General features: G+C 32.4%; 6 protein-coding genes and 1 long non-coding RNA gene across 21 annotated transcripts; 1 reads left to right on the forward strand and 6 right to left on the reverse strand.

The window, feature by feature from the left end:
• Positions 1-221: 221 nt before the first annotated feature.
• Positions 222-811, reverse strand: LOC100184703 (serine protease inhibitor Kazal-type 1-like). The gene is made up of 4 exons (XM_002132087.4): positions 685-811; positions 582-610; positions 390-514; positions 222-331 (listed from the first exon to the last, which is right to left on the reverse strand). The coding sequence occupies exons 1-4, from the start codon at positions 716-718 to the stop codon at positions 295-297; spliced, it is 225 nt and encodes a 74-aa protein (XP_002132123.1). The 5' UTR covers positions 719-811; the 3' UTR covers positions 222-294.
• A 99-nt stretch (positions 812-910) lies between these two features.
• On the reverse strand, positions 911-3,040 carry LOC100177611 (vesicle-associated membrane protein 4-like). The gene is made up of 3 exons (XM_002132082.5): positions 2,828-3,040; positions 2,050-2,148; positions 911-1,706 (listed from the first exon to the last, which is right to left on the reverse strand). The coding sequence occupies exons 1-3, from the start codon at positions 2,933-2,935 to the stop codon at positions 1,533-1,535; spliced, it is 381 nt and encodes a 126-aa protein (XP_002132118.1). The 5' UTR covers positions 2,936-3,040; the 3' UTR covers positions 911-1,532.
• Positions 3,041-3,046: 6 nt separating this feature from the next.
• Positions 3,047-4,911, forward strand: LOC100182393 (cytosolic Fe-S cluster assembly factor NUBP1 homolog). Its single transcript, XM_002132057.5, has 2 exons — positions 3,047-3,907; positions 4,324-4,911. Exons 1-2 carry the CDS (start codon positions 3,320-3,322, stop codon positions 4,702-4,704), a joined length of 969 nt encoding a protein of 322 aa, XP_002132093.1. The 5' UTR covers positions 3,047-3,319; the 3' UTR covers positions 4,705-4,911.
• Positions 4,912-5,280: 369 nt separating this feature from the next.
• Positions 5,281-6,297, reverse strand: LOC100180057 (translocon-associated protein subunit beta-like). The gene has a single exon (XM_002132044.5). It carries the CDS (start codon positions 6,122-6,124, stop codon positions 5,570-5,572), a length of 555 nt encoding a protein of 184 aa, XP_002132080.1. The 5' UTR covers positions 6,125-6,297; the 3' UTR covers positions 5,281-5,569.
• Positions 6,298-7,764: 1,467 nt separating this feature from the next.
• LOC100184763 (dnaJ homolog subfamily C member 25) lies at positions 7,765-11,089 on the reverse strand. Its single transcript, XM_002132046.5, has 5 exons — positions 10,949-11,089; positions 9,856-10,416; positions 9,339-9,503; positions 8,730-8,916; positions 7,765-8,330 (listed from the first exon to the last, which is right to left on the reverse strand). The coding sequence occupies exons 2-5, from the start codon at positions 10,410-10,412 to the stop codon at positions 8,208-8,210; spliced, it is 1,032 nt and encodes a 343-aa protein (XP_002132082.1). The 5' UTR covers positions 10,413-10,416; positions 10,949-11,089; the 3' UTR covers positions 7,765-8,207.
• A 114-nt stretch (positions 11,090-11,203) lies between these two features.
• Positions 11,204-24,441, reverse strand: LOC100187099 (mucin-3A-like). 15 transcript variants are annotated; one of them, XM_026835521.1, is made up of 36 exons: positions 24,299-24,439; positions 23,987-24,246; positions 23,840-23,926; positions 23,537-23,712; positions 23,035-23,218; positions 22,770-22,851; positions 22,350-22,507; positions 21,864-22,031; positions 21,401-21,505; positions 21,145-21,223; positions 20,648-20,716; positions 20,502-20,552; positions 20,232-20,288; positions 19,917-19,967; positions 19,655-19,696; positions 19,377-19,427; positions 19,140-19,190; positions 18,983-19,033; positions 18,856-18,903; positions 18,179-18,295; positions 17,936-17,977; positions 17,287-17,484; positions 17,038-17,097; positions 16,399-16,580; positions 16,060-16,144; positions 15,627-15,783; positions 15,011-15,200; positions 14,755-14,843; positions 14,388-14,509; positions 14,165-14,306; positions 13,844-13,946; positions 13,530-13,600; positions 13,202-13,345; positions 12,952-13,054; positions 12,441-12,586; positions 11,204-11,923 (listed from the first exon to the last, which is right to left on the reverse strand). In XM_026835521.1, exons 1-36 carry the CDS (start codon positions 24,351-24,353, stop codon positions 11,902-11,904), a joined length of 3,798 nt encoding a protein of 1,265 aa, XP_026691322.1. In that variant the 5' UTR covers positions 24,354-24,439; the 3' UTR covers positions 11,204-11,901. The 15 variants fall into 15 exon arrangements, with proteins under 15 accessions (XP_026691322.1, XP_018668376.1, XP_026691324.1 ...); XM_018812831.2 differs by having other exon boundaries at positions 20,232-20,282; positions 24,299-24,438; XM_026835523.1 differs by lacking the exon at positions 18,983-19,033 and having other exon boundaries at positions 24,299-24,440.
• A 1,230-nt stretch (positions 24,442-25,671) lies between these two features.
• Positions 25,672-26,092, reverse strand: LOC113474447. Its single transcript, XR_003396101.1, has 2 exons — positions 25,833-26,092; positions 25,672-25,762 (listed from the first exon to the last, which is right to left on the reverse strand). It is a non-coding gene; the product is annotated as an uncharacterized LOC113474447 (long non-coding RNA).
• Between the last annotated feature and the right edge of the window lie 93 nt (positions 26,093-26,185).

The following is a 26,185-nucleotide window of genomic DNA, read 5'->3' on the forward strand; positions in this document are numbered from 1 at the left end:
ACAACCCATTAGTTACTACTGCGTTGAACCAATGATTAATATCAAAAACCAAGATCTCCAGCCCTGGTGCTGGACGTTAAACATTATTGTCAGTGCTTACATAAATTTGGATAAATCAAAATATAAATCTAGGTCTGTAAGCACTGACAAATATATTTGCCGTCATTTTAATTCAGATTTTCTACTAAGCAAAATTCCCTTTTCTTTTACTTGATCACAAATAATTTTTAATTCTCTTTTATTAACTCATATGAATTAAGTGTGTGATCTGTCAGTGTTGGACCATAAGCCTTGTTAACAGTGTCCTCCTGAAGCCACTTGAATCCACTTACTGAATTGAGTAAGGTAAAATGTCATACATGTTTTCGATGTATTATTTTAAACCTTACCTTCTGGATCGACCAATGTTCTGGGAACACAGATGGCATTTGTTAGCATAAGTTATTCGATCAGATCCGCAAACATATTCGATGTTCATTGGACAGATAGGTGAAACATCGGATTCACTGCACTCCTGTTGAAACAAATATAGTTATATGTATTACTAAACGGGGTAACTTCCACCAAACACATATATTTACCTCGGCACAACTGCTTCCAAGAAACAACACTGCAAATAACAATTGATTAAAAAATATAATATCGCTTTGAATATTTCAGCAGACAATCTACTATTACTCTTACCAAGACAAAAGAAGGCAATGGCTACGATTCTCATTTTCAATTCGTTCTTGCTGTAAATTAAATACTTTATACTAAGGTTTCCAATCTTCAAGTGTTATTATGTTGGAGGATGTGTGAACACCAACACCTGTTTTATAAGTAAGCTTATCACCCTCTAATTTAACTTACCTCAAGTATGTAAACAATACTGTGCAATTAACTAATGCCTTTAAATACACCCATACAATTCAAACAAGATAACTAAATTTATTTCACAGAATGTAATAATTCTACATATATATCACTTGACTGTACTTTATAAAAACAGTAAATTTACACATTGAATATTTTTTTTACTCTTGAAAAAAACTGTGAAAATATAAAATAATTTTGTTATGGTAGCAATAACAGCTATAGTACCAATAACCACATGTATGGAAGCTATGATAAAACTGAGAACACGGATGATATTCTACCACAAAAACCTTAAACAAATACACGATACAGTATCTTAACATACAAGAAAGAAGAATCCAAGTGTAGGTACAACGGTATATATAAACTTATACAGTTAGTTTAATATTCAGATATGGGGTAACTTATTTCTGCATAAGTGCATGATTGCGTACATTGTATGTTACAGCATGATGAGAATGTGAACAGTACATGTTAAACAGTGGCCATTTCCATCAGTTAAAGTAGAGCATTACCAAAAGATAAAGAAAGTATTTATTAAAAAGCTCAAATGTGTTTTAACAAGAAAATTAAAGGCAACTTTGGTAAATAAATTGCTTTGTGGTGTATGTATTCACTATTCACTTGTAGCAGCATTTAAAGAATATAAACCTTAAAATGGAAAAAAAACATTATCAGCTGCCTTTGTTTTTAACAGCAATTGAAACAATGATTATTATAAGGATCATTAACAAAAGCACACCAATAATAATCTTTGTCCTCATGTCTTTCCACCACATCTTTTTTCTTAAACGAGTGGCATGTGTGTTAAAGTGTGTGGCTGAATCTGCCAAACTTTCGGATTTATCCTGCAATGAATTAAATGAATATAAGTACTTCAATTTAAGTATAGGTAACATAGGTTAATAGGTATACAACTAACATGCTTAATTATGAACTATTTTAAGCTTGTACATATATATAGATTGTTTGCTGTTGCAAATAATTTATAAACTATATATTTAGATATTTTAGGTAATGGGTTAAACAAACAACATCCCGCAAGGTAAAATTTGCCACTGATAATTATAATAGGCTACTTGGTAACTCGCATAAACCATGTCAAATCCAGAATAATGTTTTGCCTAATGGCACATGAAGTTTTGCCCACCCCTTGGCCCCCTGTTTTACAAAGCAGTTTGCATTACAAACCTGTAAATCTTCAAGTTTATCTCCTCGTTCTAAAACCTTTCCAATGTTTGTCTGCATTACATCAACAACTTCATTGACTTGACTCTGAACTCGTTTCACCTGGAAATAAAAGGGTTTAATAACACAAACTTTAACATAAACCTGTCCTACATTCTAGGACCCATGGCGTGCAACGACGCATGACCTCGTCCACATAGAATACAAAACATAATTAAACTTATTTAAGACCATTTAAAGTTTCATATACCATCAGTTGGTGTCTAATAAACTGTATAATATTTATTGTGTTCATGGGACATATTGGTGTTGGTTGACACACTTTAGTCAGACTGGAAAAGAAAAATTGAGTGTACAGAATTTTCCAAAATTCATTTTATTAGATATATATGTTTTAAAAATGTTCTTGGCATTGATTTTTGTTCACCATACCATTACTGCTTAATGACTTTTAAGCATTAGGGTGGGAAACTAAGACAATACAACACTTGGGACTATGCGAAGAAGTAGGTACACGATTCCCGCTAGGAGTGGTAATTATTAAGTTTAAAATTTAGGAGTTAGGGGTTTAAATCTTATGTGTGTAAACCATAAAACTAAATGCTCGGCACTAGTGAAGAATCTTCTGGTACATAGCAGAATAGGCTGGTGGAAAGTTTTAGTGGTTGTGAGAAGGTAACATTACTTCTGTTAATTTAAATTCAATATGATTCACACCTGTGAGCCTATGGAAGTTCATTAACAGTATAATAGTATATTATATATATGAATAAACATTTACTTTATCAGAAGCACTAGAGGGGCCTTTAAGAAAGAAGTCGTCGTCCGATTCATAATCATCAAGCAAGGCAACCCTTTCGGTATTCTTTCCCTTGTTATACCGCGTCATCGACCTGGTTGAAATTTTTCTTACTTTTACGAGTTGTCGCAATGGGAATTTAACGAAAATATCGGATTATATGCTACGTCATTGTGTTGCAATCTGCAACGTCAATAAAGTGTTTATCGTGTAGATTTGATCTTTGTTAATTTACAAAAATATTGAAAAACGCATTTACGAAATGAAACTTTTTATAGAGGCAATTCCTTGACATTTGATATCTCCATATAAATTTGTGTATGTATTGGCAATTAAACTTAGTAGACGAAAACAAAACGTTAATCGACTAAAATTTAACGGGAATCACTGATAACATGACTAGGCAGTAGGCACAAGTTTGTTTTCGCTGTAACGCATTTACTTCTCACATGTGATTTGTTGTATGTTGTCGTTATGTCGGGAGACAGGGAAATTCCTGAAGATGCTCCGGCACATTGCCCGGGAACTGAAAGCGAAGATGCCGGGAAAGCGTCTGCATGTGCAGGGTGTCCAAACCAAAATATATGCGCGGCTGCTCAACCCAAATTGCCTGATCCAGACTTGTCTAAAATCCAAGAAAGCTTAGCAAACGTAAAACACAAAGTACTGGTTCTATCCGGCAAAGGAGGTGTCGGGAAAAGCACTGTGACTTCACATCTGGCCTATGCACTGAGTGAAGACGTTGATTGTCATGTTGGTGTGTTAGACATAGATATATGTGGACCTTCCATTCCTCAAATCATGGGATTACAAGATGAACAAGTGCACAGTAGTGGTTCAGGTTGGTCACCTATATATGTGGATGATAACTTGTGCGTTATGTCACCAGGATTCTTGCTGGCAAGTCCAAAAGATGCAGTGATTTGGAGAGGACCTAAAAAGAATGGTTTAATCAAGCAGTTTTTACGAGATGTTGATTGGGGTAGTTTGGATTACTTGGTTGTTGACACACCGCCTGGAACTTCTGATGAACATCTTTCCATTGTAAAGTTTCTGTCAGAGGTAACTCAACCTAACTGTTATGTTAAACAGGCTAATAATTTCTTAACTTAAACTTATCACGCAGTTTACAGATGTCCTTCTTTTACCCCAATGCAGTCCATCTGTTCAGGAGTTAGACCACCAAGTATATGCTATGTAACTTTGAGAGTTATTGGCTTAGCTTTGTGAACAACTGGGACAATTACTTTAAAGTATCTTACGCAAAGCAAAGACATATTCTAGTGACACAAATTAAAATGCTGTAGGCTTCTTTGCACTTACTGGTGCAAATAATAAGCTTACCCAGAGTAAAACAATGAAAGATTAAGACTATATTATTTTGATCTGAACACTGTACATGTCAATTTTATAACTTTTCCCTGTTACCTAAATTTAATATTACCAACCAGACGCATATTAAAACCTATGTTTTACAGGCAGGAACCTCTGGTGCAGTTATAGTGACTACTCCTCAAGAAATTGCCCTTCTTGATGTACGAAAAGAAATAAATTTTTGCAAAAAAGTGAACATTCCAATAATTGGAATCATTGAGAACATGAGCATGTTTGTTTGCCCAAAATGCAAAAAAACTTCCATTATTTTTCCACCTGTTGAGAATGGTGTTAGTGGAGTGGCACAATCTATGGAAATACCGTTTTTGGGCAGCATTCCCCTTGATCCATTAATAGGCAAATGCTGTGATAATGGAAACTCATATTTACAATTACATCCTGATGCTGCAGGAACTGTAGCATACAAAAATATTTCACAAAAAATTAAAGACTATTGCATCAGCTTAAATGAAAGCAAGGATTGAGTACTATTACACTTAAGTGATATTACTGTTTATATAATGTTTGTTAATATCTGCAATACTTGGTGTACAAGTACAATATTTATTTTTGACGGTATTTCAGATAATTTAATGAACAAATTAACACTCTATGCTTCGAATGTTGTGAGAACTTAATCTGGATTATGAACCAAACAGTTTGCTGTAAAAAAATAAATCAGTATCTGCCAATATAAAACTCGCGCAATGTTCTTCACTTTTTACATCGGGTTTGCTTAGGATGGATGTCAAGTGTTCTTGGCATTCATCAGGTAAATTTAATTCCTTTCTTTTGTAAATCTTCTTTTGCTTCCTTGATTTGACATTTTAGTTCCATATATGCCCCTTCACAATTATTAAATGTTGCCACTCTGTAGATTATTACAAGGAGAGAAACGACTGCAAACAAAACTAACAGTACTAGTGGCATGGGGAATACAATTGCTTTGATACTTGGTGAAGTTTCAATAAGTTCATATACCACTGTGATCCATACAGCAAGAATTACAGACACACCACTTAGCCATTCCAATAGTTTTGTCATTTTACTAAATTTATAAACCTGCAATGACAAAATAACAATTCAGTCTGTTTGTATTGATTACTACACTTAAAGTAACAGAATAATGTTTTCTCTTTGATTTATAAAAAACGATAGCGAAGAAGTTTTTTTTATAAGTTTTATTTTCACACCAGTGTTTTTCCATTCACCAACATATTGCAATTCGCAGTTCAATGTAGTGCATTAAAACAGTGAAGTAGAAATGCTTCATCACGTTAATCTTCATTCAAATATTAAGATATGTAACCACACAAATTTTAAAACATTGCAGAAAAAATATAACTAAAGTTAGTTTTTCTTTGCTTTGACAGTGTACTTCGTTTTGCTGTTGTAATACAACATGTAAGGAAGCAGGAGAGAAGGTATGGTCCAGATACCAAACATTCCCCACTCAACAACATGGGGAGCATAAAGGCGGTTGTATTCTTTTAAAGAAAGGATTTCAACTTCTCCAATCTCACTGCTGAATCCAAACTTCGGTTCTGAGTCTTCACTGGCGACGTACTGAACGACAGCAGAGGTGAAATTCTGAGCACCAGATTTGAGAGGTCGTACTACAACAACATGAGTGACATTGGTTCCTGGTTGGATTCGGTCCCACTTCACGCTCATTTTGCCGGAAATCAGCTCGAAATCCGTATCATGTAAAGTTGAATCTGCAAGTTCTACATCAGTGGCCACGCCATCTCCGATATTATACATGTTATATTCAATAGCGAGATCATTTCCTTGCGTTATAATAGAATTTAAGATATTCTTGGTCAATATGAGCTTTGCACTTGATTCTTCACTTGCCACGACGCAAAAACATGAAAGAAACAATACTAACACACAATATTTCATGATGCTTCTGGTGAATGTTCCAAAACCTCCGCTTTAAAATTCAATAAGAAATGTTCAAACTCTACGGCTTCTCAATCAAATTACTCTGGAATTGCGCTACGTGGAGAATTTTTAGAAACGATGAGACGAAGGTTTGCTAAAGTTAAAAATTACACCAAAACTCTATAGTATCCGCTTCCTTGAACACATAGTAAACAAAGAAAAAAATTTAATGACGTATTTTTAAATGAAAGTATTTAATTTCAATTAAAAACCAATAAATAGCATCTGATGTGTAGGTGTCTACTTACATAGCATCCATTTTAATACTACTACGTCCCTTGATACGTCATCATAACTGGTATTCAGTAACCAAACTTTTTAAACTCGGACTTCCTATATATACCGATTATCATTTTGTGATAAGGTCAAACTAATTCACGAAAAAGGTGTGACCAATGTGTATACGAGTCACGAGTATATGCATTTTTACTCTTAAATGTATAAATGAATGTTACTTGCTTTATTCTCGCGTGACCAATAGGTATTTGCACGCCACCGTATCGGTAAAATGACACTCTTTATAACGAAACTTCTTTTCCGAGACCTTGTGCCCGCTTACGAGATACTACGTATGTAACTTTGTGGACGGTACCTTTTGCGAATATAGATACGGACGAAAAATTTACGGCCTGCAATCAATATCCGAACCTAGAAATGGCTCAGGAAACAATTTGAAGGACTCAAACTGCCCGTGACAAACAAAAAACATTACCATGCAACAAAGTTTATGACGACTTGCGGACACAAGGTCGGTGAATACAGGACTCTGTTGTCGTAACGCAGTTATTGCTAAAAGCATAGCGCTATAGTGACTATACCTTTATAACAAGTTGATGACGCGCTGACGTCAGTAAAAATGCTGATCATCGGGTACACACGTAGTTTTTTCCAGTGATTATGCAGCAGGAGTATGAATGAATATAATAACTAGCTTTATACTGCGTGACTGGAAAACGACAGTCGTTATACGTTACAACACATGTTCTGTTGGATATACCCTACGAGTTACCAAGCCACACCTTACGAGTTACCGTGCGCCAGCTTACGAGTTACCAAGTATGCTACTTCGTGGGTAGTTATTATTTTGGGAGATTTTTTTATGCGTGGCTTACAATTCAGACAACACATTGAATGAATGGATGTAACTAACTTTATCCTCGCGTGTCCGGAAAACGACAGTCGTTATAACACGGGTTTAACACCTCGTGCCAGCTTACGAGTTACTATGTATTTTACTTTGTGGGTGATTATTTTTGGGGGGATTTTTTATGTATGGCTGATAATTTGGACAACCCATTAGTGACCACTGGGTTGGAGCAATTACCGTTAAGTGTCTTGCCCAAGGTCACATACGCCTACAATGGTAACAGCGACAAGCCTTGATCCCATACGAGCCTTAAACCCATTAGTGACCACTAGCTGGGGAAATTGCCGTCACGACCACAATGGTAGTAGCGACGAGCCTTGAACGTTTAATCAATTAGGGCTAACCAACTGTGCTACGGCGCTGGACAAACACAGTATAACGCTTGTACTACAACACCAATCAAACTCTAGGAAGTTGCGAAGTTGCAGTAAAGGATAAATTCACATCATAGTTTTTATACAACATAAGTGTTTTTTTATGTATCCAATTCCCAGATGATGTGTGATAATAATTACAAAAAAATGGCAGTCTGTAAAATGCTGCATTAAAGACAGTTTTGTTGGTGGTAAAAATAACAAGGCAGTACCACAGATTAGTGTGAAGTATTTTTTCCATAGGAAAAGATATAAATATTCATTTATAACATAAATATTGCCACAGGAATCAGTGCTAGCCATGCATATTTTGTTTAATACCATCACTATTTTTGCAATGTTCAAAAAATTTCCTAATCACATCTAGCATGAGCACCATGCTACAAAACTATTAATTTACAAAAATTGTTTAGAGGAACACACCAGAAACAAAAGCTTCCTGCAACAACAACTGGAGTTATAGTAACCCCACTTTCACACCAAGATGATATTGCACAAATCTTTTTAAGATGAACAGGTTTTAATCATCATCAAATGTGAGTCTTCCTGGTCCTCCTTTATTCATCCACCTTCTGTACCTCTTCATCCGAGGATCATTGGCCATCTTCGCTTTTGCTTCCTCTTGCTTTTCATGAATATAAACCTGGAGAGGCGAAAATATTGTCAAGTATAGACTAGTCAAAATAACTTAGTGGGTACTTTTTAGTTTTTTATAACTAAACTGAGCTTAACTTAAAGCGCTAAAGGGTATAGTTCCTAAAATATGTATTATAGCGAGTTACTAGAAGAAACTTGATAAAAGCAAGAAAATTACAAAAATGTTTCCCAAATACAATTAATAAAACCAACAATAGAAAAAAAGTTAACATTACTATTAGCACTAAATCATCAGTTGTTTAAAACTTGCTTTGGGTAGAAATTACCGAATGAAATGTATTAAATAATAGAGTGAGCGGTAAACTTTGTGTTATTAAAAGTTCAAATTTGATAAATCTTTATATGATAGTTTGTATTAATAGCATGTTGTTTTAACACACATTACCTTAGCATTGCTTGTAATCCACAGTTCCCGATTCATACATTCATACTTATTCTTGTCACTTTGCATGTCCCATGCAACTGGTTTTATGCCCAAGTTTTTGCAAACAAGGTAAATTTTATCTTCTTCAGTGAACTCTTTTTTCATTATTGTGTAATTGTAAAGCCAGCTAATATGAAACTTGAAGAACCTGAATATAACATTATCATTATGTATCATTATTTAACGTTAACCTGTCATCTACATTAGTGGTTGGACCACTTGCCACAGAACTCAAGATTAGTCAAGGTTACATCTTACATACATATGCTGCTACCATTATTGTGGGCATTCAATTTCGTGTCACTGTGTCAGAGAAGTAAAATTATCACCAGGACTGTACAAATTGTAGTCATAAAACAAATTTCATTCATAAAGTTTCATATTTGATTTGATTACTTGATTAGTTGTAAATGGCACAAGGTGTACGAAGCCACAGCATAGCCATATAAATCACCAGAGTTGTAAATCCTGAGTTGCCATGCAAAACAGAAAATCAAATAGACTGATAACATATAAGCAAATACTAAATAATAAACTAAATGACAAGTGTTATCATAATAGTATACGAACTTATAAATATAATACGGCAAAAGTATTATTTGCATCCACAGTACATCAGAGTACTCAGGTTTTTGATAACCGCCTCTTATGTCCATCTTTTCTTCTATAATGGAACGAATTAGATCATCCTCCTCTTGCTTTAAATCTTCTTTTGTTTTGAATTTCTTTTGTTTTCTTTAAGAAAAATTTATTTTAATACCCTAGTTTTACAATGTATAATTTTAACAGAGTAGGCTATGTAACAAGTAATATTAGTTTAGTACTATCCTAGATAACGGCTCCCTAAAACTGTGTGTCACTAAATTTAAAACTATCTTTAACAATAACTCAAAAAGTTGCATCAACCGCTGCTGTGCTGCATAAACTTAACTTAAAAAATTTGTTGTGTAGCCAGCAGTTTCAGGGACCACGACCCTGAAAAGTTTTCTTCATGTTTATGACTATAATACTGAATAAAATGATAAAAAACACAAACATCCTATAACAAGCAGTTGTTATATTTGTAAATCATTTATTACTTATTTACCTTTTTTCAACCCACAACCCTCTGCTCTTGGCTTCTTCCTTCGCAGCATTTCTATATTTTGAGTTCTGTACCATATACTGTATTGCTGTGTTATAGGAAGTCATCCAACTAATGTATTGGAACACAGAGATTACTGTAACTGTTCCAAACAAAACCACTCTCACATCCACGTTTGGCATTTTGCGCTTATAATACCGATAATAATTGTAATAATATTCTTCAGGATGTTGAAGGTAGTAGTCATATTCATCCCTTGTTTGAGTGTTTCTCAATGTCTCATACGCTGTGGCAACCTGGTGAAACTTTAACACACCCTCTTCAATCTCCTTTTCAGACCCCCCACGTCCCCTTAAATAATCAGGGTGATAGATTCTGGCCAGTTTTCGGTAGGCCTTCGAAATTTCACCTTTTGATGCGGAGCTGTCAACATCAAGAACATTGTAACAATTTTCTTCTCCGCAATACATTCCAGGAATAAGTTGACATGATGCAAGATCAAAAGTACACAGCAGAATCACAACAACACTGCTTATGTGTACAAAATATGAAGCAAGCATCCTTCTAATAATTAAGAACAAATTAAATCATGAATTCAAGAGTAGCTGTACAACATACAAGAGTGCAATGCTACCTTGATGATACCATAGTTGGAACTAAATTATTCATCAGTGACTAAAACGAAAAATTATACATATTTTAAGTATTCCAACCGATATATATGACTAAACCCTTACACAAACTTTTTTCCCAAAACGATGTTTAGCAGGAATCAGGGAAACCTATGTGGTGCACTTTAAGACCAAAGTTTTAACTAGTCACCAACAGCAGGAGCATCCCATACCATAAAACCTATGACACTCCAAACCAGTAGTTTAACTTTATTTAACAATTCAAACTTAAATTGGTTAACCTGTGTTAATTAATAATATGATCAAAACGTTTAAAACATAAAATAAATTAATAACTTTATTGTTTTAATTGATATGTGTACAAAAAGTTACAGATTTTCTATAAAATTATACCCATCTAAAAATTAAATAAATAAAGGAAGACACTGACAGTATTCCTGTTATCATATCCTACGACCGCGTACCTTGCTCTTATTTCCGATTGCGTTTTCACTGTACAGTAAGTTGCTATCCATTCCACGCGAATATTTCGTCACAGCTGAAATCTCTTGTGATGTCATAAGGCAGATAATCGGGGTGCGTGCCGCGCGATCGAGGAACAAAAAATGAAACTTTTAGCGAGCTATGATTGTTCACAAACATTTTGTCGCAAATTATTTAGTTGACTTACAGGTGCCAGCCAAATTTGTTTATTTTTAAAAATTCTACAAACTAAAAATATTTTGTGATATTTTAATATTACCAAGCAAATAAAAGGTTTATTTGATTGCACTATTTTATTACCAAATTAATTGCAGTAGGGTTACAAAATTTTAGTAACAATTTAACGAGCAACATGATATGAAATAAAAACAATATCACCCAATTTTTAAGAAATAACGCAGGCTACGTTTAAGTAAATCGCCCACAACACTTGCAAAATGAATTGTGTGGGCAATCACAACAATTAGTTCAATCTAAATGCTTAACGGTTGCAGAAAATAATTTATATAATTAAGCACAATGTTTAAAACAAATTTCTGAATCGAATTTTTGCTTCCAGTTTAATAATAATTAAGGCTACATTATCAAAACACTTCAAAAGAATACAGCTGAAAAAATTACAACTGAGAAGAAATATATAAACATGAAAACAATGGCAAAGGCGAAGCAACACAAAATTATTAAAATTAAATTTTTAAACAAGCTAAAATGAATAAAACATTAGAAAACCAATGAAAATAAAATACTTTTGAATTAGGTGAACCGTCAAAGAAAATGCTTAAGTATGTGATGTACGACCGATTTATTTTTATATTGTCCACGAGAGAAGTATATCAAAACTAAAACGCTGTAAAATCTTCTTCTTGATCAAGATTTGGATAAAGACGATCAGTTGAGACATCAATTGTAACATCACCAGGTGATACATTTGAAGTTACTCCCATGCTGATGAGCTCCTAAAATAAAATAATGTAAAAAATAGGAAAAAATTGTGGTTAGGCACTAAAAAGACAGCTTACTTTTTTGTAACGTCATAAAAACAAAGCTGAGTACACAAGTGGAGTGATATAGTGTTTTTCATGCATGTGCTGTGTGGTGATTGTTGCCGATTTTAGTGTGAGAGTGTGAAAATACATGTTGCATTCTACGTTTTTATTAAAAGCAAATAATGTGCAATGTTTATTTGTGAAAAAACATCTAATAATAGTTAAGTTAACTTACATAATTACCAATGATGAAATTGTCAAATGCTAATGCTTCAGAGTGGTAGTTTGTGGTAGTTTTTAAAGTTATTAACAGTTATTCCTTGGTTTTGCCAATACGATTTTGCATTTTATGACTGGCCTGGCAGTATTATAGAATTTAATCGGATTAAGAGCTAAAGCTATGATGCTGTCGACTCGAAATACTAAATGTTTCATGCAAATTGAGTGGATCGAAGTGTCATTGCATTCAAATGCAATCAAGCGATACCTTTCATCAGGTACATATTTATTAAACTTTGGTTTAATCGGGGGTAACCTGGCACCAGCTATTGGTGGCAACTTGTGGCCAATAGACAGAGGCATCACTCTAGATGATACTTTACCAAGGCGAACTTTTTGATTTGTAAAATGTTCCTACAAATTTTATTTTTTATACTTTTTACTGGATTTGAATGTGACAAAATAAAATAACATCTCATTAAAGCTCATGATCAGTACTTATTTGCCACGTAGGTGACTTGGTGTGCAAATGTTATTTACATTTTTTGTGTGTCTGGCTTCTTTGGCAACCCATAAATAACCACTGGGGTCCAGTGTCTTGTTCAAAGACATTTTAATACCGGTTAATGGTAGCAACATTAGGACTAGAACTGATTGTCCTTTGTTTACAATGCATGCACTTTAACCACTAAGCAAAGTTGATTATTCAACTCTACAGTGCGTTAGGTGTTTTATAAATTATACTTATTTGAGCACTAAGTTAACTTAATTTTTCTTACATCGTGATCTTGTGTCAACATCTCATCAAGGCTTCCATTCAGGACGTAAACATCTGGTCTCATTCTTGACCTCTCGTTCCAACAACCTTCCATTACCTTAAACCTTGAGGAAAAAGTTGCTTTTGATAGATAGATCACAAGCACACAGTTTCATATACTGTAATATGTGATCAGCTATATAAGTGAATATTTAAGCCATATGAAGTTGCTCATTGGTAGAACTCAAATAATCATCCCATAAAATACTTACACAGCATCAGAACAACCAGCGGGCTGCCTAAGTCTCTGCCCTGATTCCAAATATTCTTTAATTTGACCGGTAGCAATGCTAAGGTCTTCATAAGGTACTGCACCAAGTGACAATACTTCCCACATTAAAACTCCAAATGACCAACTAGCAATAAATACGATAATGTTAGATGATATATTTATTTACCAGAAATTGATTTTATTTATTTTTAAACAACTACAAAAGTCAATTTTTCGTAGGGCATGAAGGGTACAGATGTGTAATTAAATAAGTTCTTGTTGTGTTTGTGATTGCATATTGTACTACATTTTATATTAAACAAACTTACATGTCAGTTGATTTTGAACTCAGTTCATTGTTCAATACTTCTAATGCTTGCCACCTCTCCCTGTCCCCAACCTATTTGATATTAAAAAATATATGAGCCAGATTTTATTGACGCATAGAGTAATAATATGTTGCAAACAAAACTATTTATAGGCCACATATTACATCTGTACTGTGAATTGGAATTAATATTCCTATGTAGGCAATACTTTTGGTTGTTACTTTATATTTATAGTTAAAGCTGTTGGTGCTGCAGCAATAAGTTTTGTCTTGCAATTTTTATTTTTTTAAACATTCATATTTACTTTATTTTACCTTAACGCTCGCTATTTCATTATTTTCAACATCAGTAACAAGTGGAGTAAGTTGATTGTCCAACATAATACATTTTGCTTGAAGATGGCAATGCACGATGTTTCTAAAGTAAAAATAGTTGAAATTTTTCTTTCTTTACTAGGGGTTTTGGAAAAGCAAATAGCTTTTGTAGATACTATTACGAAATCAAGTTTTATCCTTTTGTCATAAGGAACTTTATTTAGCCTTTAAACATTGACGTAACGTAACAGTTCTACTGCCCTGCCACTTACAAAGTAAATCATTTACTAATGTACACATTACAGCTTTTATATTACTTACCTTGAGTGCAAATATTGCAAACCTTTTCCAGCACCTGATATGAGGAAAAGAATTTGTGAGGAAGAGAGTTCATGTCCATGAGATCGTAAGTGATCTCTTAGATTCCCCTTTTCAGCATACATCATAGCAAAATGTATTTCATCTACAATTAGATAAAACAACCAAAGTTTAAAACATGCAAAGCGATAAAACAATTTATATTTATAAAAAAAGGAAAAGTAACCTGCATCTTCATGTTTTCCATAGTACTGCAGAATGTTGTTATGTTCTTGCTCACAAATTCTTTCCAACAAAACAATTCGGCTTTCAACACTGCTCTTCTCTGTATATGATATCTTAGCAAGCCTGTTAAAATAAGTATACCTTTTTTTTCGAAAAAATAAATGATAAAAATCACACTGAAGTTACAATATTTATTCCAAACAAAAACATAAACTTTAGCAATTCAAACTTTGCTTCTTACCCAATTAACAATACATTTTCTTACTCTTAGTATTTAATATGTCCAGGTATTACCACACTGAATGAATGTTAGTCACATCATTTCAGAACATGAGTGCAGTATCACATCATGTGTTATGGCATCTTACTTGTATTTGTGAACAACAGAAAGTTTATCCCTTCTTTCGGAGCCATACTTTTGAATGGTAACTAACTGAAGTGAACCAAATGATCCCGTCTATGAAGAGAAATCAAAGTAAGCATCTACTATATTATTATTTCAAAGCTGTTTATTTTAACACAATAAATGGACCTTTTTCCACCTTTATATTAAACCAAGATATTGAGTTCAACTATGTTCTGGTAAAATATCTTGCAAACAATTACCATATTTAAAATACCAACCTTTAAAATCCTTTCATGTCTCACATCATCATTTACATAAGCTTTTCCATAATCTTGCGCATCATCTTCATTAACTGGTAACGGTAAAACATCTTTATCATCAACTTCATCTGCAATTGCGGTTGCAACAGCAGCACCAGCAATACCAGCAGCCACCAAACCTCCTGCAGGTAACTCCAATTCTGAATTTCTGAAATAGTAAAAATATGTCTTCCAATACACAGTTTATGAAGTTTTACCACACATTTATTTTTTATCTGCTTTGTATACATAAGTCGCACCTATTCACAGTAATTTACTTCTGTAAAATATTCATTGTTTTTATTTAATACTTTGTTAACTCGATTAAAGAGAGAAAACTTATTAATATGAATGAATAAATGTCACTTATTTATCCACGTCAGAACACCAATATACAACATGGGTGTTCTATTTCAAGACTTTTTACAAGTTGCCGCATATGTTACTTTGTAGGTGAATGTTTTTTTATTTATTTTTATTTAGCTGACAGTTTAAGCAAACCCATTAGTGACTACTAATTGGGATCAATGGCAGTTTCTTTCTTAAAGACAGAAACACCCACGATAGTGATAAAACCAAGCATCAATTAAATTACCTATCTTCCTCCTCAGGTGGAACAAAAGGTTCAGGAAGAGATGCTTCTTCTTCTTCGTCTTCTTCTTCTGGTTCAGGTTCAGGTGAACTTCTATCCTGATCATATTCATTTATCTCTGTCCCACTGTCGTTCTCTTTTCCTTCTACCTCATTTACTTCTACAAAACAATTAAAAAGATATCTTAGCTACAAGTTTGGGTTTTTTTAAAAACTTAAGTTAATTTTCTTTACTTAGGTATATTGGATCTTTAGTAAACAGGAAAAAAATGATGAGTTTACATTTTCAATATCATATTAACAAAATCAAACTAACTAAAACATTCTAAGGTTGAAATTTAACAGCAAAACGACACCACACACCATGAATAAAAATTATAAATAAAAGCAAAAATATAACATATCTATAATAACTGAATATTTGAATTCTGCTTTACCTGTATATACTCCATCATTCGATTCATTATGTTTATCATAAGCCCCATTTGAATAGCCGGTCACCGTTATAATTTGCTCACTTGACTGAAAATGTAATACACCAATGTTATAATATTTTAATACTTGTTACAGTAAGCTTGTTTGGTAATTTTGTTTAACTATTCAAAATAAATTTTAGTGAATTTGTGTATTAAAGGCTACCCTTGGTCAAAAACATATTATGAAATAAAAAGATCAGTTTTTTGTTCGTGGAATCTGCTAAAAAGGTTTATAAAAATTGAATGTGTACATAGTATGTGTTATAAATTACTTACAAAACCCAAAAAAATATTATTTACCATATTTTCGCTTTCTGGTTTGTTTCCATCATCTGACTTATCATCATCCACATCTTTTGGTTCCCGACAATATTTGTATAATAAATAGGCAATGATGATCAAGCAAATAGCGAGAGCCGCACCCAGACTTCCAGCGACGGCATACAAGGTAACTGCTGACACTTGATCACCAACTGGAACTCCTGTTAAATTCAAAAAAAGTGTGAGTCCTAAATATCTTATAACGAGTTGCATTGGATTGCTAACACATAAACAAACACATGTTCACATGTATTCAGTACTCTAGGTTTAAAATTTGTATTAACACATGATTAATTAAAACAGGTGTTATTGCAGAACTACTGTTTAAAGCTATAGCATTGCAGCTATGTTTACCGCCATAACTACGCTAAATTAAATGATTGCATGCAAGATGCTATGCTACAAATCAACATGCAAGTCAACTAATATTAGAAATATAATCCACTGCAACCTGCAACATAGAACAGAAAGGTTAAAGCAAACAAAAGCATTAAGTCCTACACATATCACAGTTTTATTTCACTACATGAAAACTGAAGAACACAAAATTATTGGAGTTGTGGAAACAAATTAATGTAGAAAAGTGGCTGTAAATAAAAAAAGGACAAAATTACTTACCATTGCCTTTGGTTGTCATATCAACTGGACATGGTTGAGATGGAATGTTTGAAGTAGACACTTGTAAAAAGAGAAAATTTTATAAGGATGCTTATGTTTAGCTGCACAGTAAATAACAAAAACATACACATAGGAAGAAAAATCAAATAATTCGATAACTGTTTAAAATTATAAAATGTTATGACTAATCACCAAACATCTAATTGTGACAAATTTTTAGTTTTGATTGCTTCCAATGTTTTATTCTACCTGTGGTATGTGGATTATTGGTTGCGGCTGCAGTCGTATTAACACCATTATTGGTTGGATTCGCAGGTGAGGTTTGAATAGAAATCGTTTGAGATGAAGTTGTATTTGGTGCAGTAATTACAGTGTTTGTTGAAATACCAGCTGATGTTACTGGTGTGACAGTGGGTGTTACAACTGTGGGTGATGTGCTTTGTACACCTGATTATTTATAAAAATAATAATTAAAGTGGTTGTGACCGATCAAAAACACACTTTGCATGTTATAGAGAAAAATATAAACATTTTATTAAACTATAAAAAGAATTCTTCGTATATCATGTTTTAGATTTCATTGAACAGTTATGTGCCTACCATAAGATAGGATTTTATAAAAGTTACAAACAAAGGGTATTTGTGCATTTAAAATATTTGCCAATGGTGTAATTTTTAATATTGAATCAACTCCACACCTATATACTTGATACCTTAAGCCAAACAAACTGTACACATTACTCAAGTGTTCGGTTATAAAGGAAACAATGATTAATGATTAGCACTGAAAGATTTTATTGTAAACTTGGAGTTCAATTTGTAGTAATATTTATACTTAAAAAAAAAAAAAATTTTAAATTATGTGGATAATTAAAACACAAATGATTGTGTATTTCACCTGTTGTTGAACCAGGAGCTGTACTACTGGGATGTGTGTTTCCTATAAAATGTAAAAATTGTATGTATGTTGATAAAACATCAATGACTAAACAGAAAGCGTATTTTTAACTACTGCCAATATATTGTAACTACTTATAAGTTATATTGTAAGAAATTTTGCAGAGAGAATAATGGAATATCACCCAAATTAACAAAGCTAATAGCTATCCCAACCAATTATTAAACTACATAAATTATGCACCGTTGGTAATTGTTGATTGGCCTACGGTTGTGGCTTGTGTTGTGTCAGGTGGTTGGGTTGTCACTACAGTTGTTTGAATGGTAGTGATTTCTGGTGTTGTAGCAGTGCTTGTAACAACTAATTAAAATCATGGGAAGGTTTAATTAGCCTTCCTGTATTACTAACAAATGCTACTGAATATGCAGAGAAAATCAAATCTAACGATTGAAAGAATGTAACTTGCTTTAACCTTAAGTGGCGCAAAAACGACTGTAGTTATAACACAGTGTTCTGTTTCATACACGTGCCTTACAGTGGTATACCAAACAGTTTTATTCAACAGTCTAGCAAGATAAGTCATTCAAATTAAATCAGGAGTATGTAAATACTCAACTACAAATTTAGTACATAAATATGCACCTCTGTTTTTTAACTTTGTGTTAAACATTATTCACAAAAAGCGGAATTCTGCTTCCATTCAAAAACACACTTAAGCTTAATTATTAATAGGCGGAATTTTGTTTACCAAAGCGCAAACTTTACGAGGTGTTCAATATATTTCTATCCAATGTGAACATCAAGCTTTCCCTATGTCTACATTTTAAGAAAATGACAACTATAGAAATATATTTTCCAGCTACAATAAATTTGCAAGATAAGTATGAATTAATGTCAATGCATTATATTGGTTACATTACCAGTACTGTCTGTCGTTGACTGCTGTGTTGTCACTTGAGCTGTAGTGGCTGTATTGACAATTGAAGTTTAATTAATGCACCATGTGATAAATCCAGCAAAGCCAAATTAATTAACATTTTAATTTACCAGTTTCAGCTGAAGTAACTGCATCAGTGGTTGATAATGAAGGAGTGGACACTGATTGAATAACAAATGACAATAAGCAAAATTACTCTACACCGACACCAGCACAATTACAAGCAACGCCTACACATCTAACATTCAAATAAGTAACTTTTATTACCTGTAGTTGCTGGTGTAGTAACTTGCTCAGTAGTAGATGAAGGAGTTGTCACTGTATTGGAAAAATTAAACAAAGAATTAATGTGTATTTCTAGCAAAATCTGGTTACCAAATGGTCACAATGTTTTCAAGAGTATTACTATTTGTATTGTAAATGCCTATATTTTTTGAAACAATAGACCATTTACAATGAAAAGCAAAGTTAAAGTGAATTTTGAAACTAAAGCATCAAATGTACCTGTGGTGGCTTGTGTAGTAACCTGCTGAGTTGTGGAAGCTGGAGTTGTAACTAAATAAAAAATAAAAATGATAAAATATACATTTTTTTAAAAAAAGTCAATGTACAGTCAGAACAATCATAAAACCAGTAGCTGCAAAATTTTAAATAAGTGTTAAAATCATTACAAAAAAATAAAAAAGTTAAGATAAGTGTTGTAAAATCATTAAAAAATTCATAAACCTATTTTAAACAACATTTTTTTGAACTATGACCAGAAAATACTAAAATTTACGGACCTGGTGTTGTTTGTTGTTCAGTGGTTGACACAGGTGTGGTTACTATAATTAAAGCAGTGAAAATCATGCACGGTTATAACAATATATATTTTATCAACCAAGTTAACTTCATGCATGGTTAATGTCTTAAGCAAGACGCTTCTACAAGTCTAAAGTTTTTTTTATATTAGCTACTGTCTAAATTTGAACAAATTTTGCCTTTGTGTATTTAATTTTTTTTGTAACTACTTGGTAAAAAGCAACATAATGTCTAATATCACACCTGTGGTGGCTTCAGTAGTCACTTGTTCTGTTGTTGATACCGGTGTTGTGACTACAATTAAAATATCTATATTGCGGTGTGAATTAAATTAATAACAAATTACACAATGAGAAAATATTGCATAGAAGTTGACTTAAATTTATAAAATTATTTAATTTGGTTAAATTACAATTTCGGTTTAATTAGTAATGCTTTAATGTATTTCAGCTATGGATTAAATTCCTTTTGCACCTTACCTAACTTTACCATCATATTTTTAGCAAAAAAGTGAAAATAATTAGCAACAAAAAGCTGTTTTATGAATTCTCCCCACACCTGTGGTAGCTTCAGTAGTAACTTGCTCTGTAGTTGATAGTTGTGTTGTGACTACAATTAAAGTAAGAACATTTTGATCACATTGCAATTACTTTTAATTAAAAATAGAACTAACTAATTTGGTTTCATTAAATTATATTTACTAAAGAATGTACGTATCTTCACTACAGATTAAACTAATTTTGTAACTTCACCTCTACCGATGATTAATTATTTTGCCACAACCTAAAATTCTAAAAAGCAGCTTAAACAGAATGCCTAATCTCACACCTGTGGTGGCTTCAGTAGTCACTTGTTCTGTAGTTGATAACGGTGTTGTTACTACAATTAAAAAAAATATTGCAGTGTGAATTAATAACAAATTCCAGGATGGAACAATGTTGTTGTATTGTGATAAAATTAAAAATGTTTCAAACCTTGCTGAGTTGTTGCTTCAGTTGTCTCCGGCTGTGTTGTTTCCATTGTAGTTGGCTCAGGAGTTGTGACTAATATTTAAGGGAAACTTAAACAGAACAAACTTACCAGTGGCAGTTTCACCATATAAGCATCGTTAGTATTTTAATTAAGCTTGGTTAAGCAATGACGTAGCTACAGCTATGTCTAAAGCATGTTTGCTTTATGATAAATCAAAATTGTTATAACGCAATTTTAGTTTTATAGGAAATGCCCCCACTCCACTCGCTATTTTGTGAAAAATTACAAACACCAAAAATAAGCGAATTAATAAATGTGTTACAACCAGACAATTTGGTTGAAGTATTAAAAGAATGTGTTTAGTACAATATTCTTGATCTAAATCTAAAGTTCCTCAACTTTTGCAAAGCCACTGTGCATAGCCGCCACCTTGCAGCAAAATCATTTACTCTGCAAATCAGTTTTTCAACTAATTTTCATCGCCTGACTGCACACTTACCAGAGTTGACAGTAATGGACACGGGATCAGATCTTCGATTTGGAGACGCAACGTCAACATCAATGTTTACTGCAACAATCTACAACAAGAATTGACAAATAAAAACACAACTGATACCAGTAAAAGCAATACAATTGGTAGATGCTGCCATCATTGGGGGCAAATGTGTCTTTGTACAAGACAATTAACGATACTTCTACCATTGTCTATCATACATTAACAAAACAAAATTAGCAACAAATGTAAGTATTTATACCTCTATTATATCTGAAAATGTAGTAGTTGTACCCAGAGGGTCATAAATTAGATATCCAGCTTTTGTGACATCATAAGGTGAAGTGACTTCATAGATAAAAGTTCCCTGTGAATTAAGAAACATATATTTAAAGGGCAGACAAGTATCAGACCAGCAAATATAAAAGGAGGATGAGGACATTGCCCTAAACATGTCTGAGCGACTTGCCGTTTATTCAAGATTAAATCTGTATCTTCAAGATCATTCTGTATAGTTTTAAGCATTTTTCTCTGAGATTTGTAACTTAAAACACAAACTTTTACACTTTAATAAGATATAATAATTACTTTTATGATCAACAAAGTTAAGTGTGAAACTGTAAGATAGTATGTGGTGTACCACTACCAAAAAGTGGCTAATATATTTTATCATTTTAAACTGTACTTCTATATGTGAGTGTCCAGCGAAAAAAAGAGATGCTTACGTTGTTATCGGCATCAGTGGTTGTAAATTGAAATGGTGTGTTTCCTTCTTCATCTTCAGTTACATATGCTATTGAGTTAGCATTACTTGCTTGAATGTATCCAATACTTGCAGAAGATGAAACAGTTACCATAGGTTTGTGTTGGTCAACAGACATAACAGCATCAATCTAAAACAAACATTGTATTTTCACTTTAACATTTGTATCCGATCAATATATTAAAAGGTAAACAAGAAAACAGCGCCTTTAGTGTACAATATACTCTGTGTATCAAATGATTTCAGCTTTTGTCACAAATTTAAAAGCCATTAAGTAGGCTGTACAAAACTAACAACATTTGTTTTAGTTTTATCCACCTGCGTTAATTGGTAGTTTATCAAACTAATAAAATATACCTAAAATATCAAATACCCAGCAAACTGAGTTAAGCATTACAAAACTATTAATCTATAGCTTCAACACTAAAGTTTCCATACAATGACTTACAGTTAAATATGTTAATGAAGACTTTCCTGTGTCTTCAGTTGCTGACACTGAGATTGAAAACTTGGTAATTCCAGAAGTTGCTTCCAAAGCTTTTTTCATTGATACGACACCAGTTGTTGGATCGATTTGAAAATATTCAGTGTATGTAGAAGGATCGCCTATCATTCCAATATTGTCAAAATTAGTTTATTTATAAAAACATGTGAGATGAAAAGTTAGTAATTGACTTTCGTTTAAAAATCCTACCATGCAGTAGAAATAAATTGACTTTTAGTTTACTGCACAATATACAATAACGTATTGCTATTTTATCTGGATACAAAATGTAATTGCAAAAAAACACTGACAACCAATCAATAAAATTTTATTTAAAGAAAACTTTAAATAAAACATGTAACATATTTTAAATATACCATTTACCATTCACAAATCCGTATCTAATTGCGGAATTAAGTTTCACATCTAAATCTTTAGCTTCTATTGATGAACTCGTAAAATTGACCTTTAAAATGTAAGAGTATGTTTAACTTTTAAAAATTTGTTAAAAAATATAATTTTAATTTCTTTTGCAATTTTATGCATTTAAAATAAAAACTTTATCTTTTCTTACAGTGAAAAACTTTTCTATAAAGCTACTACAAATTTTTCAACATGCAAATAAAATATTTTATTTTCAATTACTTACATTAGTTTCTCCATACACAACAGTTGCAGTGTATAATGGTGGAACAAGAATGTTCCCAACTTCAACAGTTGGTTGAAACTGAGGAGCATGATTATCATCATCAGTAATGGTAATACGAACAACAGTTTCAGTGTTTTGTATCAAAGTACCTCCCACATTATCAAATCCACTGGTTGTTGCTGATCTGAAAAATGAAGAAGCCTTTATATTTACATAAATATAAAATAATTCACTTAATAATTAAACATGAAAACACACGCAAGCATAAAAAAGAGATTTTTCTAATGTTGTTTCCATAATAGGTGAAACTTGAACTACATTATTAGTACAAGAATAAGTATTGTTTAAAAAATGTGAAAAGTTTTAAAAGCACATTAGTAAAGAATTATTATTATGGTTCAGTCACCATCAACTATCTATTAACAAACATATTTTTATCCACATGAATTGTTAGAGTGTGAGCTATATTCTACAAATAATCAACCACATAAACACAACTTACATTGTAATATTATGCATTTCGAATGACTGAATTGGATTTTTGATTGTTATTATTCCACTTGAACCAGTTAGTGCAAACACATCAGCAGGAGTTTGGTCAACAATTGAGTAGGCCACGGTATTTACTTCTTCATCTGTTGCTGAAACTACAATAACTTGTGAACCAACACTTGTTCCCTGTATTGAATATACATTTATTAAAAAATAATTTGCTGAATATTTGTTGCTTGTGATCGAAGTCTATTATGTTATCATTTTCCTGCCACACGAGAATAAATACATTAAATTCATAAACGATACTTACATCACCCAGTGATGTTGCATAAGGTTCCCCTTGAAACATTGGTGGATTGATATTAATCTTTCTTACATCGATCCGTAAAGTAGTGGGCTGTAAATAGCATAAGGTAACAATTTATTTCAACAATATGTGATAATGCATTGTACTTACTATTGGTGGACCTGGAAATGCAGTTAAAAAACAATTAAGTTTTCCACTAATTTGTGTACCGTCATCACGAGTGATATTAACACCAGATTTTACAATAAGTGTATCTGCACTTATGTTAAAATATTTAGTTAGCTCTGAATCCAGTTGAAGTGTGTAATCAATGCCATTAGTTCCTTCAACTCCACCATCCCATGCTGTGCTGTTAGCAGGAGCATATTCATATACAGAACCAGAGCCGTCAGTAACCGTGCAGATTTGACCTGAGAAGTCTTTGTTAGAATAATTTCAATGTAAAATAACAAGGTACTTTACCTTTACTGTAGTTTAAAGTGCCAATCAAACACAACAGAAAATATAGCTTTATCATCTTTCTTTCATTATTTTAACTAACTTTGAATTTGAAAACCAACTTTAAATTTGAAATTTTTTTAACGATAAGTTTATGTATCAAAGAACGTTAAACTGGTACCAGTAAATGGTTTATACTTTTTCTTCTTATTTAACTTTCTAACTCAAAAATTCAAAACCATATGACCTAACCTCAACATTCGCTAACTGAACATAGAGAAGGATGAAAAGGGAACGACACTTGAACTGATTGAAGCACTCTTCACTTACTACATACTTGACATGATTCATCGTTAAATTAGCGAAAACGCTGAGGCACTTCAAATATTTAAAATCTAACTCAATATATTAATGTGGTTCATTGTACTATTAGCCTGCTTTCTTTAGTACAAACTGAATGTATTGAATCGCTGTTGAAAATTATCTAGCTATGAGCTTATAGGCACATGAACAATTTATACCCCGCATTATAAATTTTTTCAATTATTAACTAAAGTGTTATTGCATGTTTACCCATTGATAAAGTCTTCACAAGGGTAACAGGCACGAAAGAACTGGCAGTCCAAAACAAACACACTTTTAATTCACTGTGTTTACTTTTAGCAAATACAATGTTGGTGTAATGTTTAATTTAAAAGAAAAGAAGTTGAATGGATAATGATTACAAAATAAACTCATCTACTCCTATCTGTATGTTTAACTGTATTTGAATATTATTTCAATTTTAACAATGCAATTTTCTATAAATGGCACTAAACACTTACTGCAGTTTCATGCATAATAAATATTTAATTAGGGAAGTAACCATAGATCGTACAAAATTTATCAAACACTTACATTATAAAGGTAAAAAAAACAAAGCTTTAAATTTGTTTGAAATTTATTCAAAAATATAAATAAAAAAATGTGTGCATATGCAGAAAATGTGAGTTTTATTGGAAGTCAAAATCAGAAAAAGATACATCATATATATTTTTACATATTCTAGATATAAGTCAGCTGTTGTCAGCTAGGATGGCCTAAAGTTACTTAAATATTTTTAATGCATGAAAATGTCATCTGTATATATGTTTATTGTTCTAAAACTAGCAGACGTTATAGTTATCAAGTTTTAAAATGTAACAAATTTACAGTTTAAAAAAACATAATATAAATATAAAATCATAATACACAAAAGTAAAAAAAATGAAAGTATGTTTTATTTTGAGAAGTGCGATTGGAAAAATTAGCAACAAAATATCTTTGTTCAAGTAGGGAAACCTGTAATTCTTTAGTGAGGCAATGGCTTTCACTTCTAAGCAATAACTTTTAAAGAGAGTGAATTAACTTATTTGCTCTTTTGTTATAAAAGTTTGTAGCAGATTGTGCAATTAGGTTTCAATAGTAAATTCCCCTTTTTATCATTTCTTGCAACTTTCACAACAAACACTATTAATATACAAAGGCAATATTGTTGTGTGAAACATAGTCACTTTATATAAAACCAAATTATTTATACCTTCGTCATTATTTATTTCACAATATGATTTTATTGGGTACCAGTATACAGTCCTCTTGTAATGCATGGCGAAAACTGAAAAATAATGCAAAACATTACAGATGTGGTTAGGGGTTGGTGTATGTCATAGCTAGTGGATTTTTCACTAGCATTAGGTGTTAAATTGTTTTCAAGTAAACTGGGCTTAATCTATAAATGAAACGAGGTTTAACAAGGGAAAAGTGGTAACAATAAATAATTGTGAATGAATGAATGAATGTAACTTATTTTAGTCTCGCGTGGCCGGAAAACGACAGTCGTTATAGCACGAGTTTAACACCTCGTGCCAGCTTACGAGGTTCCATGTAAGTTAC

This window comes from Ciona intestinalis, chromosome 8 (genome assembly GCF_000224145.3).
Source record: "Ciona intestinalis chromosome 8, KH, whole genome shotgun sequence".
Taxonomy (NCBI): domain Eukaryota; kingdom Metazoa; phylum Chordata; class Ascidiacea; order Phlebobranchia; family Cionidae; genus Ciona; species Ciona intestinalis.